Source organism: Arvicanthis niloticus, chromosome 2 (assembly GCF_011762505.2).
Source record: "Arvicanthis niloticus isolate mArvNil1 chromosome 2, mArvNil1.pat.X, whole genome shotgun sequence".
In the NCBI taxonomy this organism is placed as follows: domain Eukaryota; kingdom Metazoa; phylum Chordata; class Mammalia; order Rodentia; family Muridae; genus Arvicanthis; species Arvicanthis niloticus.
In genome coordinates, this window is record NC_047659.1 from 9,601,017 (window position 1) to 9,614,238 (window position 13,222).

The 13,222-nt window shown below is 46.1% G+C and overlaps 1 protein-coding gene across 7 annotated transcripts in view; it reads right to left on the reverse strand.

Annotated features, from left to right (window-relative positions):
* Slc25a25 (solute carrier family 25 member 25) overlaps positions 1–13,222 on the reverse strand; it is a 36,168-nt gene that overhangs the window by 9,917 nt on the left and 13,029 nt on the right. Inside the window, exon 1 of one of the 7 annotated variants that reach the window (XM_034494113.2) lies at positions 7,435–8,085. The exons of 2 other annotated variants lie outside the window; for them this stretch is intronic. In XM_034494113.2, coding sequence (XP_034350004.1) covers positions 7,435–7,653 — 219 coding nt within the window. In that variant the 5' untranslated portion in view covers positions 7,654–8,085. Of the gene's footprint in view, positions 1–416; positions 705–7,434; positions 8,086–13,222 lie in introns of those variants that run through there. 4 more of the 7 variants (XM_076928498.1, XM_034494114.2, XM_034494115.2 and 1 more) reach the window with 4 other exon arrangements.

The following is a 13,222-nucleotide window of genomic DNA, read 5'->3' on the forward strand; positions in this document are numbered from 1 at the left end:
GGGCACCTAAGTACTTGAGGGTCCAAGAAGGAAGGAAGGCTGCCCTGTATCCTAGCCTCTCCTTTCCAGGGTGTCTACACTGGGCCCTGGAGTCACAGGAACTTCCCAACAGTGAGACAGCCCAGGATTCTATGACACCCTGTACATTTTAGGAGGGGTCATTTACGCCGATCTCCTATCTAGAGATTCCAACTCCCACAAGTGCCTTCCCTCCCAGTCCAGGAAATTACACAAAAACCAGCCATTCCCGTGACAATGACATAGAACTGCTGGCTACAGCCACAGAAGGCTGGAGAAGTGCCTACATTTCAGACATTCTTTGCTCTAGGCCAGGAAGTCATACCTACGTACCATTCATCTCCTCACTCAAAACCAGTCCCTGCCTGCCCCTTGTGGCTCCCACTCAGCACACAGACCTGTTTCCATTGGCGGTACGTGGAGAACTCTTGAGAGGGGATAAAGACACTGAGTTTGAAGATGGATTTCAGCTCGGCAGGAAGCCCCTTGGACTCAAAGTATTGGAACTCCGTCTGAGCCTCCCCGGCAATGGGCACATACAGGCACAGGCAGAGCATGCTGGTGAGACCGGGTGCACAGCCACCACCAGGAACAAGTGCTGGCAGAAGTCAAGAATGGGAAATGCCGGGGGTTCCCAGGAAACTAGTACAAGATATACCGGCCTCTGCTGTCACAGGCTGCTTAAGTCCTGCCCTTTTACTTAATTGAAAAAAAATTCCGCCCACTGTAGGTGCAGCCAGCAGCCAATGAGCACAGTCCTCAGCAGCAGGCATATCGGGTTGCTCAAGAGCAGAAGAGGAAAGATCAGGACTGACGTCACTGCTTGCAGAGTTAACTCTTGGAGCCCAGGCAGCAGGCACTGCCTAGGGTTGCAGTCCCATGCCCAAACAAACCTTCACCCCGGCTGTCAACCCTTCCAAACAAACAAACTGCCAAGTGTCTGTTTTCATACAAGGCCCTTAAATGCGTCACACTATATAGCAGCTTTCTCTTCTTAGTAAATCATTCCCAATTGAAAATTCAGTGGAAATAGAGACTAGATCAGAGATGTTGAAAACTGACCCAGGCTACTGTGAGAGGAGAGAGGAAGGGAGAGGGAGAGGGGAGAAAAGGAAGAAAGGGAGGGTGGAAGAGAGAGAGGGGGGAAGGGGGGGGCGGGCAGCTGTAGCTGTCCTGGAACACAGACCCAACAATCCACAAGCATGCAGTGCCTGGGAATCACTCCCATCAATCACTGGGGTTAGTCAAGGATCAGACAGACTTGTCAAAACCCATGCCCACTGATAACACTTGACACCTTGGTCTGACGGTAGCCCTGAGAATTCTGCTATACCACTCTGAAGCCTTTGAAAATGAACTACAATTAAATGAACCAGGAATATCAGCTCACAACTACAACCCCAGCATTCTGGGGGCTGAAGGAGGATCTCCAGTCTGAGGCCCTCCTAAACTACACATTAAAACCTGTCTAAAAATGGGTGAGATGGAGGCTCAGGGGTAAGAATGGAATATTTTTGTCACATAGAAGGCTCTGGGTTTATTTGGACTGATTGGGAAGTGCCTGAGAGATTAAAGCACACCTGAGGTAAAGCACACCTCTGGGTGTGTCCATATAATTCCAGAGAAAAATAGCCAAGTGGGGGGATTTACCCTGAGAGCAGAATGGGGCTCAAGATGGAGTAAGGAGGGGGGAGCATAAAACCAGCTGCTGTAGGCTTGTTCTCTTCTCTCTGATTCCTAGCCATCATGATGGAGTCAAGACAAATCCTTCCTCAAACTGTTTCACAGTAACATAAATCTGACCAGTTGTTGGGCATGGTGATGCAGGCCTGTAATCCTAGCCCTCAGAAGGCCGAGCAGGACAGTTCAAAGCCAGGCTGGGCTACAGTGTAAGACTATCTCAGAAACTAATAAAATGACTAGAACAAGACTTACTCACCAGCCCAAAGAGGAGGAGAATGAAATTAAACTGGACCCCTCACCTCCTACGCTCACTGCAAATGCTTGTTACATGGTTGTGGCCAATCTCATTAGCACTCTGTCCACTGCCAGCCCAGCTAGAGATCCACACTGTAAGAAGAGAGTGCTGAAAGAATCTGATTTTTTTATTTTACTTTAAATTTTCATTCTCTCTCTGTCTCTCTCTGTCTCTCTCTCTCTCTGTCTGTCTCTCTCTCTCTCTCTCTCTCTTTGTGTGTGTATGTAGTGTGTGGTGTGGGCTGTTGTACACAAGCCACATGCATGCAGATGTCCTTAGAGGCCAGAGGCACCAGATTTCCTAGAGCTAGATTTGCAGGTGGTTGTGAGAAGCATGGTGTGGGTGCTGGAAGCTCGGGTCTGCTGCAAAGGCAGCACATGCTCTTAACTGCTGAGCCTCTTTCAAGCCCCCAGATACATTATTACTGAGGAAGATTCTTTACACGCCTGCCTGCGCTCTTTCCATTCCTTCCTTCCCTAGAGATGAGGGCGAGATCACGTCACTATGACAGGACAGGATCCATGCCACCTCCATTCCTTCTACAATGTATCCCCCATCCCTTCCTAATATAGACTAAGCCTTCTTAGTCCTGGGATGGATTAAAATGGATACCTATCATTTGGGGATCAGTAAAAGTGAAAGGATTTTCAACTCAAAAGTGCTCTGTTAAGAATCTATAAAGACACCATACCATAGCACTCGGAAGGCAGGCAGGTGGATCTCTGAGTTCAAAGCTATATAGAATAATCCTATGCAGAGGATTCTAGAATAAGATACTGCTGAATCACTGTGTGTGTGCGTGTGTCTCTATGTGTGTATATATATATATATATATATATATATATATATATATATATATATATATATATATAAACACACTGAAACAGAATCTAATAAACAGGGCACTTTCAGTTCGCTGAGACTTGAGTTTGTAAATGCAGGCCTTGGAGTGCCCTGGATCTGATGAGGAGGCTTTATTCAGGCAGATTCTTTCTCAGATTCAATCACCAATGAAATTGCCCAATCTAGAATGTTCTGCTTTGGAGCGATTTTAACGTACATCTGAAGTTTACAGTCCTAAAGACAAAAGGCTTTAGCATATGCCCTGGCCTTCACCTCTTGCCTGACTCATAGAAAGGGCTTTGCCAGAAGTTTCTGGGTAAAGGCTGGTGAGATGGCTCAGCCTCAGCAGGTAAAGTTGTTTGTCATCAAGCCTGACCACTTAGTTCAATTCCTGGGACACATGGTGAAGAGAGAGAGCAGGTGCCTGCCTGTTGTCCTCCAACCTTGGAGCAGAGCACACACAAAAATTTAAATGGGCTAGAGAGATGGCTTAGAGTACCTGCTGTTCTCCTAGAGGACCTGGGTTCAATTCCCAACACTCACACGAATCACAAACATCTGTAACTTTAGTTCCAGGGGATCTAACACTCGTGTGGTCTCCAAGAGCATCAGGCATGCACATGGTGCATGGACATACATACAGGTCAAACACTTATACATATAAAATAAAAATTAATTAAAAACAAATTTCTAAGGCCGGGCAGTGGTGGCACACGCCTTTAATCCCAGCACTTGGGAGGCAGAGGCAGGCGGATTTCTGAGTTCAAGACCAGCTTGGTCTACAGAATGAGTTCCAGGACAGCCAGGGCTACACAGAGAAACCCTTTGCCCCTGTCTTGAAAAAAACAAAAACAAAAACAAAAAAACCCAACAACAAATTTCTAGCTGGCAGTGGTGGTGGCCGTAGCAGTTGAAAAACAAAGAAACAAACCACACAAGCAAAAAAGGGAATTTCCTGGACATTTAATGAAGGTCTTTTTTTTTTTTTTTTTTTTTTTTTTTTTTCGAGACAGGGTTTCTCTGAGTAGCCCAGGCTGTCCTAGAACTCACTCTGTAGACCAGGCTGGCCTCGAACTCAGAAATCCACCTGCCTCTGCCTCCCAAGTGCTGGGATTAAAGGCGTTCGTCACCACTGCCCGGCGAAGGTCTTTATCCTACACAGACCAATTGTTTTGGAGGCAAAGAATGTTCTCTGAAATGCCCTGCAAATGATTATCAACATGTCATTTCACAATGATACCTCAATTCTATTTCAACATTAGTTTTGTTTCGTAGTTTGTTTTCTAGAAAACATCACTGATTTGTTTTCTATGGTGATGGGGCTCTGAATGTCAAGCAACATTACAACTGAGCCACACCCACAGGTCCAGTAAGGGCTTTTGTTGTTGTTGTTGTTGTTGTTTTTAATCAAGGCAGTTTCTCTAGGTAGCCTGGGCTGGCCTTGCACTCAGAATCTTCTACCTTGGCCTTCCAAGTGCTGAAATTATCAACATGACCCACCATTGGTTTAAGAAACTCTGGATTTTTTTTTTTTAACACTGTGGTTGAGTGCTTAGGTTGTCCTCAGTAGAGGCCAGGCTCAGTGGCACTTATCTGAATCTATATCCCCAGGAAACAGAGTTGGAAGCCAGTCTGGGCTACACAGTCTTTGCTGCTGTGTCCAAACTTTACTCCCTGAAAGAAAAGAAAGCAAAGCAGAGGTCTTCACAAGGCAGGCCTGACTTAACACCATCTTACAATCCAGAACTCCATCTTCAACACAGAAATGGACTCTTTCAGAACGAGTTGCCATCTCAAGGTGCCTAGTGTCTGAGCAACTGCTGTCCTGAGACTTCAGACTGTAGGCCACCAGGGGCTTTTGCAGCCATCTCTGTCATCTTTGCCTAGAGCAAAGCACCCTGGAGAACGACACGCCCTAGTCCCAAGCTTATGGGAGACAGAACCAGGCTCACAACCAGGGCCAGGTTTCAGTCACAATAGCCACTTAACCCAACATAACACAGTGCATTTAAATGTGAGCCACGTGTGAAGAAATAGTGACTGCAGGCTTGAGGTCATTTCTAGGCAGCCATGACCCTTGGGACCTGAGCACAGCACATTGTGCCCTTCTCTGCTCTTTTTTTTTTTTTTAACTCTATCTAGTTTGGTGACCCAGATCTGTTTCCTGTCCTCTGATGCCCATTCCTATGACTAATACAAAACCTATAGCAACGGCACTAGAACCCTTACGACTCTGTGGCATCGGACTTAATTTAATAGGTAAAGGAGCAGGTCCCTTCATGAGTATCCTTCCACTTGGATCTGCCAGGGCCACCATCAGCTCTCCTCATCTTGCCACACTGTCATGTGCCCAATTCCCCCCTTCCCCCAGGAACTTCCAGTAAGGGCTGGAATACACTAAGAGGGCAGGTACAGTGCCTCTAGGAGTGTGGCACTGGGTTGGAAAGTAATTCCCCACCCCGCTGCCATGACTCAGACCAAGCCAGAAATATTATGTGAAGGAACAGGCAAAGCCCCACCCTCAAAGCTCTTAAATATCATTGGCTGCTCTGTCATTTTATGATCACGTTGCCATGACAGCCCAGTGTAGCAGGTTTCCATCGAAACCTGCCTACACTTGGTAATTACACACACAATGAGCACAATCCTGGGATTCCGAGAAGACGGCCCCTCAGGATCTAAGGCTCCACTGTGCAAGGGCACCTCCCACTGCAGATAAATGGCTTTCTTTCCCAACTTCGGATTAACTGTGAGACAAAGCTATAGGGAAAACAGGAGCGGTTCCTATAATAAGAGCTTGCAGGAACCTGGCTCACAGACACATATTTACGTGGGGGTGGGGCTGAGAATGAAACAGTAGTACCGTGGACAATGAGACGCCTGAGAACTAAAGGTGCTCCAGACGCTTTCCCAAGCTCGCTGGGGGTTCTGCTGAGAAAGGCAGAGGCTGAGCATCTCGTGCACTTTGTGTGGTATGAATGCTGACTGTTTCCTTCCTCATTACTGACTTTCAAAAGAGTCAGTGCTGCTCAGGTGTGGTATTCCCTCCCTCACCTCACCCCTGGTTTTGAGCCACACCAGCTGCTCTACCTCTCTGTTGCCCTTCTGACACAGCCCACCAATCCATTTCCCTTCTAGGAAACAGAGCCAGTATATAGTATGGGTCTCTACAGACCAGGCTACAAAGTCCTACCCAAGGCAACTCCCTAGGGGCCAACCTGGCAAGGAGTATCCATAGAAGCTAGAAAGTAGAGCGGTTACTAAATTAAAGTTTAAAAATTGGTAATTTTAAAAAGGCAGCCAGCTCATTCGGGAGAGGTGGTGAACAGGGCTCGGCATAAGTTCCTCAGGAAATTCGCATACCATTCTTTCTGGTCCTGTGGAAAGTTGAGGAAGGGCAGAAAGTGGCACTCTCTCACAGTGCAGTAAGCTCAAATGGCTTATGCAGGACAATCTCTGTGAGACCTTGACAACACAGAGCTCATCACAGTCTAAGGACTCCGCTGATTGTCAGTGCTCAACAACAGTAAAACTTGTCACAGTCAAGCCCCTGACTACTGCTGCAGGTTAGATAAGCACCTGCAGGGAGACTCAATGTGACATTTGGGGACATCTATTATATACCAAGCACTGGGTAGACTCTCGTTCCTTTCTGAGTAAGGAAGAAGATTCAGGAATGAAACTCAGGGGTTGAATAAGGCTGTGCATGCTGCAGCCAGTCCCAGTCTGTTCTAAGTGAGAGCCTGACCAGTCCCATAAACAGCTTCCTGAAGGAAGTAAGCAAGGTTCCAAAAAGATTAGGGTCAAGTAATTCTGGACAAATAACAGAAATTCCTGTTCTTTACTTCTCCCACCTCCAAATGGAGAGTGCTGTCACCTACCTTGACTCCTGGGAGGTCTGGATGCAAGGTGGAAAGGTCCACAACCCTGGTGGTTGTGGTCACTTTAAGAGTCACCAGCCTCTACCCTTCCATGACTCCAAGCTCTCCTAGGTCCCAGCATAATCCCTGAACTTTCTCTGGGACCTAAACCATGGCCCACCGGGCAAGGGGAATGTGACCTTCAAGATGCTGACAAGATCTGTCCCCTTTTAGCTTGCCATAGTGGTGCACACTTTTAATCCTAGAACTTACGAGGCAGAGGCAGGCAGATCTCTATGAGCTCAGAGACCAGCCTGGTCTACATAATGAGTTACAGGACAGCCAGCGCTACATGGTGAGACCCTGTCTAAATTCAAGGCACCTTCTCTTTCAGCTCAACCAGTCACGTTCTTCAGGTAAGCAAAGACAATATACTTTAGTCTGTCACTTTCAAATGGCTTGCTCAGTGAGACAGACACGCCTGAGACTAATCCACTGAAGTAAACCTTTCCCCTCAATGACCAGGCAGGTGCAGTTGCAGTGTGAGAAAGTTTTCCAGTGGTGACAGATATCTTGGACCAAATTTGTGGCCTTCATCACTCATCATTTCTCCAATACCACACTGGATTTTTTTTTTTAAAGTTCTCCCTCCCACACACCCATTCTTTTTCCCCTCCTGGAAAATGATCCCAGCCCAGCCCCTAGACTAGAATGTCCTCCTGAAGGTGCTGTTACCTTAGAAAACTGTTCTGCAGGTCCGACCACCAGCAAGATGGTGGGTCTCTTTTCCGTGGCCTCAGCCCTTTCGTTTTGTTTCCCCAAAAAGGTGGACATCTGGTCTCCCCGAGCAGGGGCCTGAGTGCCTCTCACTCCATGATCGATGCCCTCTCTGGAGTCCTGGCACCCAGCTCTAGGGAGAAGGCTAGACACAAAGTGCCACAGCATCTGTAGCATCCCGGCCTCCTCCAAATGCCACTGCTGATGACTGTTCACTTCTTAGGGGTGTGACCACAATACCAAGGGTCTTTAGCTACACAGCTGTCTGGGGAGTTTCCAGGCTGAAGCTCTATATGCAGGGGCTGGTCCTGCTTTTTCAAATTCGCTCGTGCCTAGCCTGAGAAGTAGCTCACTTAGGGAGCCTCCCCGGCTTCTGGCAGTAAGAAGACCGGCTGGGCTACTTGAATCAAAACTCACTTCAGCAGGCAGGGGATCAAAGGCCTGGCTCCTTTTTTGTTCTGTTTGTAAAGCAAAAAATAATATCCAGGTAGACTTCTCCCGGAGATCGAAACAACTTGGGGCTCCCAGTCATTCAGCCGTCCTGTCCTCGCTCTCATTCCGTAAACCTAGGACAGAGCATCTAGTCTGCATTCTCACTGCAGCAAGGCCTGGCCAATCACCTCTGCCGACACTACTGGGTTCATTATCATCAACCCTCCAATCACAGGCGGAGTATTTCCTGCTTGCAGCCCAGCTAGTCCACTGGGAGGTACAGACCAGGTTCATTTTGCAGAATCGAAGCAGGCTCATCTTTAGAAGCAAATTCCCTGTTCTCCCCAGGGTAGCTTCCAGAATGCCACTCACCACATTCAACATGATCCGGGGTCCTTAGCAACACCTCTTAAGTAACTAGCATCACTCCCTCCTCCCATTATTCAATTTTCTCCAACCCGAGACTAGCAGAAAGCAAGCCTGCATTGATAGTTGTCTCCAGGAGATCACACTGACTTGTCAGCCAGAGGGTACTACTTACCGGTTTACCCCCAGTCCCTCAAACTAGATCCAGACTTATATCTGTCCACTTCACTAGGCAATGGCCATGGTTAATCTTTGTTTTGTAGTTTAATAGCAGACAAATGTAGAGACCAACTCTCATCCCTCACAAAGGTGATCAAAGTGTTCATTATCATTCTATTTTAAAAATAAAGGTACCTGCTAAGGCCTGCTGATCTGAGTGCAATCTCGGACCCATTGCAGGAGCCAAGAATCTAACTCCTCATGCACGTGTGTCCTCCACATGTACCCACAAATATTTACACGCACAGCACATATTTATAGAAATATATAAATAAATTACATTAAAAGATGTAAACCCTCAAGCTCATTAAACTCTTGGGAGAGGACGGGATACCTACAACCTCAGCCACAACTACAAGAAATGTAGTCACAGGTACCAGCTCTCCAAAAGCTCCAGCCTCTGTACTGCAGCCCCACTTTTAGTTTATTCTGTAGATATTTACATATGAGAAATACACAGAAACCCACAAATAAACACGTTCATACACACATATCTGTTGTTTTTATGTTTTCCTCTATTTTTGAGAGTTCCATAATGTGTGTTTGTTTTGGTTTCTCAAGACAGGATTTTTTTGTATAGCCCTGGCTATCCTGGAATTTGCGCTGTATACCAGGTTGGCCTCAAACTCAGAGCTCAGCTTGCCTCTGCCTCCCAAGTGCTGGGATTAAAGATGCACCATCATTACCTGATTGAGAAGTCCATAAACATATCCAAAGAAATATCAACTCAACTTCCTCCAACTTCCTTCATATCCCGCTCAACACGCCCATCCTTTTTTTCCCAATAACCTACTAACTCCAGTTAGTGCTGTCTATAGGTACATAGGTTCAGGGAAACCTATAAAGAGAGTGTGGGCCTCCCTCCTTAGCAGCTATCCACAGCCAGTACTGCCTCAGTGTGGGGTGGGGCCTAGAGACCATCTATATCAGGATTCTGGCCGGCTTGATCTTATGTAAATCTTGAACAAATAACCTTGGCTGCTGTGAGACTGTGGTCCTCATAGCCAGCAAGTGTAGAAGCCCGCATGTCCACACTTCACCCCATCCTCCAGTTCCTACATTCTTTCTACCTCCTCTTCTAAGATGTTCTCTGAGTACTGGTGGTGGTGGAGGTTAATATAGCTGCTCTGCTTAGGGATGGGCACTCAGCTCAGTCTCTTTCTCAGCACTCTGAGCAGGTTCAAATCTCTCTGCCTACTGCTGTCCAATATTTATATATATATATATATATATATATATATATATATATATATATATATATATATTTTAAAAAGGAAAACACACTGCAGTTGGTTCCTTTATTTCTCTTTTGCACATTAGGCCGTGAACTCATATAGAATGGGCTCCAGCTCTTTTCAGTTAGTCCTCACAAAGTGTGCTTCTCTGGCGCTTCTCAGCTGGCTTTCTTATAGCACCCAGGACCATCAGCCCAGAGGTGGCACTGCCTACAATGAGCAGGCCCAATCAATCAAGAAAATGTACCACAAGCCCACGGGCCAATCAGGTAGGCACGTTCTCAATTTAGTTTCAACTGAAGTTTCCTCTTCCAAAATGTCTCTAGCCTGAATCAAGATGACACAAAAAAAAGAGCCAGTACAGAGGTTCTTGAGTTTTTTAATAAAACATGTAAGGGTGTTTTGCCTACATTGTATCTGTGTACCACACACATGCCAGATGCCCACAGAAGCTAGAACAGGGTGTTAGATCCCCTCGCCTCCAAACTAGAGTTACAGATGTTTGTGAACCACCATGTGGGTGCTGGGAATTGAATCCAGGTCCTCTACAAGAACAGACAGTGCTTTTAACTGCGGAGCCATCTCTCCAGCCTTTCTTGTTTTTGAGATAGTCTTAACTATGTCACCCTGGTTAGCCTTGATCTATGTAGACCAGGCTGGCCTCAAATCACAGAGACCCACCTACCTCTGTCTCCTGAGTGCTGGGACTAAAGGCATGTATCACCATGTCCAGCTAAATTTGTCCACATTTTAACTGTTTTGTGTATAAGTATATACATATGTGTAGGCAGGCATGCACCAAGGCATGTATGTGGAGGTCAGAGGGCAACTTACACAAGTTGGTTCCCTTCTTCTACCATGTAAATCCTGAGGAATCAGACTCAGGTCATCAGACTTGGTAGCCTCTGAGCCATCTTGCCAGCCCAAACAGCTGACTCTTTTAAGAGAATGGGCATCTAAATTACACCCACACAACAGAATCCTTATGCAAGGGTTAAAAACAAGACAGCTCTTACAGTGTGCCATTATGGGATGATCCGAAGATAAAATTTGTACAATGAAAGAAACACCAGGCCGGGCGGTGGTGGTGCACGTCTTTAGTCCCAGCACTTGGGAGGCAGAGGCAGGCGGATTTCTGAGTTCGAGGCCAGCCTGGTCTACAAAGTGAGTTCCAGGACAGCCAGGACTACACAGAAAAACCCTGTCTTAACCCCCCCCCCCCAAAAAAAAAAGAAACACCAGTTATTTCTCTATTTTTATATAGGACAATTACCCCTGAAAGGACCATTAAATTAAGAGGGGTAGGGCAAAGATTTACTTAGGATTATGAGTGAAGGCTGCCCACCAAGAGTTCTCCTTCCTTAAGTTTAACTGCTTCTACACTTCTACCACATGGGTCTCAGGGAGTTAACTGACATAAAGCTTAGCGACAAGCATCATTATTCAGAGGCATCTTGCTGGGTCCTAGGAGATTTAGTTTCACTGAATATTCTCCTTTATCTTGCAAAACCAAAAGATGGGCCTGACTGAGGCTCATATACAGGCATCCATAAATATTTAAAAGGAATCGGCAAGGCCAGAGAGGTAGCCAGCCTGGATAAGGCTCCCTAATGCCTGCGGAGAAAGTGGAAGAGGGCTGTCTTGGTGGAGGCACACAAAACTTTGAAAGAAAGTTCTCTGCAGTGACAAAATGTAAAGGTCTTCAGATTGCAGGCTGAAATTCCAGCCACCACTGATCAGCTCTGAGATCTTAAGTTACTTTAGTAGTATATGCTTTATCAAAATAAAAACCATCAGGTGGTGGCAGTGCACGCCTTTAATCCCAAGACTGAATCTAGAGCCTTTGTTTGTTAGCAAGGGCTTATTACTGATTTCTATGGAAAGCACTTTTTTTTTTTTCAAGACAAGGTTTCTCTGTGTAGCCCTGACTGCCCTGGAACTTACTCTGTAGACTGGGCTGGCCTCAAACGTACAGAGATCAATCTGCCTCTGCCTCCCCAATGCTGGGATTAAAGGTGTGTGACACTACTGCCCCAGCAAGAAAAAAAAAAAAAAAAAAACCCACCAACCTTTATATTTGGAAGGGGTCTCTAAGTTGCTCAGTTTGCCCTTGTACCCATTCTAAACCAGACAGACCTTAAACTCTTGGTCCTCTTGCTGTACCCCACAAGGAGCTGAATTTATAAACCTTTGCCACCAGGCTCATCTCTGATTCAATATTCTTATGTGCAAAATGAGACAGTGATAGAACCTTTTTTGTTACTTTGGGCCAGTCTAGAGCCAAGACCCCTAAATAAACACATCAATCATATACTATATCATTATACACACACATACATACACACACACACACACACACACACACACGTAGTACTGGGGATTGAATTTAGAGCAAAGGCACATCCTTAGCCTAACAAGTTAATCCTTTCATAAACCCGAACACTATTTAGGCACAGAGCGGCTGAGGGAATGAAGGAGAAAGTGGTGTTTGGGGTTCCTACCTACAAAACCGGCTTATGTAGGTATTGGCTGTAATTGAATAGATTTCTCCATACCATGGGGCTGAGTTATAAACACCAGGGTTTCTAGCCAGGACAGGGCCATCAAGGAACTAATTCATACCTTCCTGTGTGTAACAAGAAAAAACTCAGAATACATGAAGTAATGCTTTCAAGCCATTGAACAGGCACAAAGGACACCACTTCCTGAGAAACGTGTATGGATGAGGCAATTCCTAGCATTGCCATAGCTTCCTGCCTGAAGTTCCCAGGCTCTCATGAAGAGAAAGAGCTTGAACAGAACTGGGAAACCTCCCAGTATGAAAGACCCGTGGCTGCTACCAGAGCAGTCTGAGCATTCAGGGCGGGGTACCAAAGAGGAGATAGCTGCTGAGCTGCAGAGGGTCCCCTAGGAGTCACAACACACCACTGAGCTCACAGAAATGGTCCTGGCCTCCCAGCCAGGGTAAAAACCTCATAATACAGAGTTTAAGGAATAACAAGGAATAATACTCACAAAGGTCTGGTTTCACACATGGGCAAAGTCATTAGACTGCACCTATCAAAGAAAGCCCTCTGATACTCAATCTGTTTCAAACAGTCACACCCAGACTAACACTCAAGAATATGTATAGGAATAGTTAGCTGGCATTCAATGGGGTAAAATCCAGAGCCAGGCCTATGTGGTTATAGTTTCAATTATTCAGTGCCTGAAGTAGGAAGATCAAACATTCAAGGACAGTCTCAGTGGCCTTAGCTTTCACTGTAAGTCAGGAAAGAACAAACTAAACACAAAGGAATAAATTAGGCCAGGGAGGAAGCCACAACTTATATATCGCACTCTCTCTTCACTTGCACAGACCAGGATCATGGAGCTGTGGGTTACCGTGTGCTTCCATCTCTGCTGCATCTGTCATTTCCCCACTGGTTAATACAGTCCATTTCTTATGCCACAGCATCTAAATCAGAGCACTGGGGAGATCACTGGTTTCCTGT